General features: G+C 48.0%; 1 protein-coding gene across 1 annotated transcript; it reads left to right on the plus strand.

Annotated features, from left to right (window-relative positions):
- The first annotated feature begins 293 nt into the window (after positions 1-293).
- LOC139694135 (sericin-2-like) lies at positions 294-5,936 on the plus strand. Its single transcript, XM_071592566.1, has 2 exons — positions 294-1,383; positions 5,887-5,936. Exons 1-2 carry the CDS (start codon positions 294-296, stop codon positions 5,934-5,936), a joined length of 1,140 nt encoding a protein of 379 aa, XP_071448667.1.
- Positions 5,937-6,417: the final 481 nt, after the last annotated feature.

Genomic DNA, 6,417 nt, shown 5'->3' on the forward strand with positions numbered 1-6,417 from the left:
TCGACGCCCTCTTCGGCCCCAAATAGCGAGAGAAGGCCCACCAATCCAGGCCCCTTTTGAACCCTTTCGGATTATCCTGAACCTTGGGTCGTCGTCACCCGGCCGAGATAAGAGGCTCGCTTCGCTTCCTCCGTCGCTCGTCGAAGGAGAAAGGGGGAAGGGGCGAGGTGGGGCAGTGAGTTCTCCGCTCCCGCGCAGGGGCGCACTCTCCCTCTCGGCGGCCGACGAACGAAGCCCTCCGCGGTCGTCGTCGAAGGCAGATTCGAAGGGCTCCGACGAAAGAGGGCCGCACCATGTCGGAATCGAACAAGAGGCTGTGCTGCTCCCGCGTGGGTTCATCCAGCGGAAGTGGCTCCTCGTCGGGTGCCGGCACCAGCGGCCTCGGCGGCGGCTACGGCGGCCACCACCCTTCCTCGGCCGGCACCTCCTCCTCCTCCAGCAGGGGGTACGATTTCTCCGCGGCCGTCGCGGGCACTTCCTCCGCCTCGTCTTCCGCGTCGTCGGGCGCCGGCACGAGCGGCGCCGCGTCTTTGGGTGCCTTCGGCCGGGGCGCCGCACCGGCGCCTCCCTCCGCGGCCGGCCCCTCTTCCGCATCCTCCTCCGCCTCGTCTTCCGGCTCTTCGTCCTCCGGCTCCTCCTCGTCCCGCAGGAGCCACCACCACCATCACCACCGGCACCACCACCACCATCACAGGCATCACCGGCACCGGGAGCACCACTCGGGCGGTGGCGGCAGCAACGGAGGGGGGGTAGGAGGCGGGTACCACCATCACCACCACCATCATCACCATCACAGGCACCGGTGTTGCAGCCGGGCGGCGGCGGCGATGGCGGCCGCCGTCGCCGGGGGTGGCGGCCCCCCTCACCCTTCCCACTCATCCTCCTCCTCGTCTTCCCACCTCCCGGCATCCTCCTCGTCTGCCTCCTCCGGGCCCTTCGGCCGGGCCTCGGAGACACCAAGGGGCGCCCAACCGACCTGCCGTCGCTCCCCCGACTCGCTGCTGGACCTGTGCGCCCGCACCGTAGCAGAGAACGTGCCCTTCCAGAGGATGGAGGAGCGCTTCGAGTGCATACCGGACCTGGTCCAACGGCGGGTCATTTTCTGGGCATTCCCGAGGGACGAGCGGGACATCTGCATGTACTCCTCCCTCTCCCGCGTCCCGGTGCACGTCCCCTCGACCACGACCTCCGCGGTGGCGTCGACGGCGGCGCCGGGGGCGTCTGCGGGCGGCGGGGGTGGGGCCGGGGGCGGCGGTGGTGCCGGAGGCGGTGCTCCCGCCTGGACCACGTCTTCCAGCGCTGCTCCGGAGTTCCAGAACCTATCCTTCCACAAGGGACTAAAGCTGCTGGAGCTTGGATGTGTCAGCAATGTCCTGCAAGTCGGTGAGTGTCCGGAGGGAAACACGCTCTCCTACTCGAATTTCATTCCTAAGAATAGCGGCCGCGGCGTCTGGTGTGTATCGAGTGACATCTATGTGTCTTCTCTTTGCGTTACGTTCGAGTGTTGGGTGCGGTCATGTCGCGCGGCTGTTGCCCGGTAGCCATCCGGTTTGTAGAAAGAGCTTTTTGAGAGAAGGCAGAATACAGGCAAAAGCGAATTCTCCTTGGACGTATTCACAGTAGGACATCCCGTTTTGGAAGGTACACCTTTAGTAAATGAATGTAAGGGTATTTTGGGTATACGTATCCCTTCCATGGTAAAAGGACATCAGCTCAGTCAACCTGAATTCGTGTATGGTCACAATGCAACAAATTCCGTGTAGAAATCATTCGCCTTGACCAGGATGTTCCATTGCATTGCACACTTAGTGGATAACTCCGGTTAAACTTACTCTTGCGGCATCTCCCGCAGTTTCTTGGGATTAAGTCATGGTCTACCATGCTGTTATCTACCCATTCCCCAAATAACTTTGTGTTTAGTCGAAATATTTTGTTCGGATTCCACAAATATATTTATATAAACACACTCTCACTAATATGTATGTGTGTGTGTATATATATATAAATATATATATACAGGGAAAGGAACTGGCCCCCCTACCCTGATGTGTGAATTTTCACACGCCGTGTAGGGCTTAGTAATATATATATATATATATATATATATATATATATATATATATATATATATATATATATATATATATATATATATATATCGGAGCGTAAATGTGACATTTGCGCAATATCCGCGTATGAACGCAACGAATCTCGCCAACAGCGAACACTTCTACACTCTCTTCAGTCAATGGGAGGTTTGTTGTCTCACCTTTATATTACTTCCTCCGCAAATTGGCCAACGAATGACAGTATGAGTTTTTTTTAACTGTGTTATGATTTTCCGACAAAGGGACCAACGTCTAGGAAAACTTCAATTGGCTAACTCCTTCAAGAAATCCAAGTGTTAGGTGTCGCTTCGGGGGGGGGGGGGGGTGTTTGTGTAGGAGAGATAGAGAGAGGAGTATATGAAAAAGCCCAGAGATCCAAAACTTTTGTGGGGTGGGAGAGAATATTTGAGTTTACGTCAGCAAATAACTATTTTATTGGGTGAGATTAGGACTTCTGTTGAACTAATTTTTCAGCCATATATATATATATATATATATTTATATACATATATATATATATTTATATACATATATATATATATTTATATACATATATATATATATATGTATATAAATATATTACTTCACATCCTTTATGTGTGTTCCTATCCCTTTTCCTTATATCTATTTCCATGTGAATGAATATTTGTTCGCCATATGGCAGGATTTCGTGTTTGAATATGTGTGTGTATGTATAGTATGTATGTATGTATGTATGTATGTATGTATGTATGTATATATGTATGTATATATATATATATATATATATACATGTATATATATATATATATATATATATTATATATATATGGGTGAATGTTTGTCCCGCTTCCTTTCCTCTCCTGTATCTCTCTACTCATCTCACCTTGCCCTAGCACCGCTTACCACACCCTTTTGTCCCCGACTCAGCGTGAAAGGGAACACTGTTTTCTACGCTGGGTTTCAGGGGTAAGGAAACGATGCTGCGCGGGGAGTATCACAAAGTTTCATTGCCTCTTATATATATCTGTTCCCCCATGCCTTGCCCCGTCCTTGTCCGATTCCTCTGTCCCCTCCCAGGCCACGACCCGCCTAACCTGCGAACGGGCTTTTCTGGACGGCCCCCTGACCATTTTCCGGTTTCGACCTCTTCGAGAAATAGTTAGCGCATCGATGCCGACGCACCGTCGGGGAGTCGCCCGCAGTCATGGGACGACGTCACGTCCGGATGGTTTCGCTGCTCGTATCCCCCCGCCCTCCCCTCCGTTCACCGCCCCCCTTCTCCCATCCCCCCCTCCTGATCATATGGCAACCGAGTTCCCGCGTCTCGGATTGCGCGATGTTTCCATGCTCTCCCCATTAATGTGCCCGCCGCAGCCACCTATCTTATGTACGTATCCTCATTTCTCCGTATTCAGATTAAAATTATGACCAGCATCAGAGGTTTTATTTAAACACATCCTGCTGAGTAGCCTCCATCCGCCTGGCCGAATCGGCATCTTAAGAAAAACAAACCGTTCTCCCTTTTTCCGGCGAAAGTACGTCGAAGAATTTTCGAGGTAAATTACGCACCAGGGTTTTTACCTTTTTTGGTTTTACGCATCATCAAAAGAAACGTATGAATGAAGAGAGAGAGGCCGGAGCAAAAAGTAATAAGAGTCATCGAATATGCAGACGGTGAAGGGGATAGTTTACGGAAACCGATCAATCAACGGAATGATGAGACAGAAATCGTCGGCAAATTTGCGTTTCCGAGTATCACCGTCACAGAACGCCAATAACGCCACACTTCGCAGCAGTGCTGAAATTATAATCGCATCATAGTTTATACATGAGACATTAGTAAGTTGAGATGTATATTGGAATGGCATATTTCCGTTAATGCCTCCATAGAAAGGAAAATGAATGGGTATTTCATAAATGTGCTTAGCTTATCTGTATTCTTTTAGGGATTTCCGTCGATTACCTCTTAGTCGTAGTTCTCGATAACGTTATGTGCACGGCAGGACAATACTGCATTCATTCTCCATCGAGGTTTTTACGGGGCGACTAATAATAGATTTAAGTGCATCATTATATGACCAGTAAGTAGCACGTGTCTTAAGTGCAACTAGAAAAATGTGAGGCGGCTTCCTCTCCTTCCAGCCAAAGAGTGCAAGTCAAGGCACGGCCATTGACGACAAGGTTACGCCTCGGAATCTTCGATCTGTAACGCGCGAAGAAAAAAAATCAAAGACTTTTCCGAAAGCGTTTCCAAAGGAAATGATTTATTGTGTCGACTATATTCGCTACACTGTTAAATCATCTGGAATAATTACAAAAAGATATATATATATATATATATATATATATATATATATATATACACTACTCAGTATATTCACTACTACCTTTTCTTCTGAGAATTATGGAGCTAAATGCCGTCGAAAATATTAAGAAATAAAGCGTGTTATTTTTGTGTTCTCATATTATATGTTGCTGTCCAAGTTTGTTATTCAACCCTGCCGTGTTACTCCGACGAAATCATCTATTTATATGTATATATATGATATTCTTTCACATGGAAATAGATATAAGGAAAGGGGATAGGAACCCATATAAAGGACGAACACAGGAGAAGTGGGGAAGGCGGAATCGAGCAGATCACAAGCGTAAATCTATTTTATTGACCGGGACTTGAACCGCAGATCTTTCGACTTCCCTGATTCTATAACCACTTAAACTATCGAGGATAAGAAATTTGCGATGAAATCTGCGGGAGGGGTTTATGCAACCAAGTGCCCCAATTCTTTGGCCAGGAGATGGCATTATAGAGCTATTTCACCCACCGAAGGGGTAATAGACGACACACAAGAGGAAAGGACTGCGGGAAAGGATTTCCGACAGTAACGGGATTATTATTTTTAATAAATCGAATGCTTATGAAGGTGATGCGTCGTGAAGAGGTCCACAATCACGGCTATGAAATCGAAAATCATTTCGCTTCGAGACGTGATTCGACTTCTCGAGCGTCGTCATCATGGTGAACGAATGAAGGCTCTACACGTTCCCCTCCCCTCCCCCCCACCGCCCCACTTCTCCTCCGGGAGAGTCGCCTTCTCAAGATTCCTCAAATTAACGTCGGTCAGTTTTGCGAGGGGGGGAGGGGGCTCCCTTTTCCTCCTTCCCCTCGTGCTCCCACCCCTCTCCCGTTTCCCGTCCCGTTCCCCGTCTCCCGAATTCGGATTAAAGGGATTAAAGGCAGCTCCGTGGTGTGACTCACTTCCTCCAGTCCCTGAAGGGCGCACCCTTCCCCCCACTCCTTCCCCCGTCTCTCCTCCCCCCCCCCGTGTGTTCGATACCAATGAGGGGTGTTCCCCAACCCCGTTCGGCCACTTTCGGCAGTGCCGCACGACACTATGTAATAATAGTCAATGCTTTTACACACTCGAAATATTTACTCCATGCGAGTTTTACGGAAATAATCGCGGTACCTATTGCATGTAGGATTCTCTTCTACGTCCACACAGTGCCACGCCAAACGCCGGAAGGGAGTGTGGTGGGGGTGTTATGGGATACGTACGGAATTATTACTTTAAGCATAACCTTGTCTACGTGTCAGCTAATGTAGAAAAATTCTCCTACGGATACATGCCTATAAACTGTAGGGTCATATTTGGGTCAAAATTAGTCTGGTGTGTATTCACCCCCTGCCACACACGCTAGCGGTGGCTTGCAGGGTGCAAAAGTATATAAAATGTAAAATGATGAAAGAAGGAACTTTCTATTTCCACATAGAATTTTTTTTATTACGATCTAGGTTTTGTTTTCAGCGTTACATCTTCAGGTCCTGAAGATTTGAAGCTGTAGCGAAACCTGGGTCGTAATAGAAAAATGTGGAAAAGCAAAGTGTATTCTTTCATCATGAAGGATTTCCACTATGCTACGCCTGTCATTTATGAACAACTTACAAAAATTGATGAATTTTTACCGTTTCATCAAATTCTAGTGTTCCAGTTAATTCAATGTAATTTTTTTCGATCTCTTGGGTTCGATTTTGTTACGATTGCGAATCTTGTGAGGGAATGACTGAGTGTTCGACTCTGTCTGTGATCGGTCCCGTTTCTCTCCTGTTTTATCCCGGTGGTCTAATCTGACAACATTATTTGGTGCCACAGTAGTTCCCTCTGTCACAAAAAAACTCTGGTGCCCTGTTCCTATTTGAAACTCTTGCCTTTTCTCTTCGTGAATCAATCAAAACAGGCTCCCATCCTAGTTTCTCCAAGGTAACTGATAAGCTTACGCTCTCTCATAGTAGAAATTATCAACGAACCTATCGAGTTACCTCAGA

This window comes from Hetaerina americana, unplaced genomic scaffold (genome assembly GCF_022747635.1).
Source record: "Hetaerina americana unplaced genomic scaffold, ioHetAmer1.1.p SCAF_5, whole genome shotgun sequence".
NCBI classification, from domain to species: domain Eukaryota; kingdom Metazoa; phylum Arthropoda; class Insecta; order Odonata; family Calopterygidae; genus Hetaerina; species Hetaerina americana.

Bases quoted from the DNA above. Each gene is read 5' to 3' on its own strand.
- LOC139694135 (XM_071592566.1), top strand. From the start codon at position 294: ATGTCGGAATCGAACAAGAGGCTGTGCTGCTCCCGCGTGGGTTCATCC. The intron at 1,384-5,886 runs GTGAGTGTCCGG...ATTACGATCTAG, and splicing joins CAGCAATGTCCTGCAAGTCG to GTTTTGTTTTCAGCGTTACA.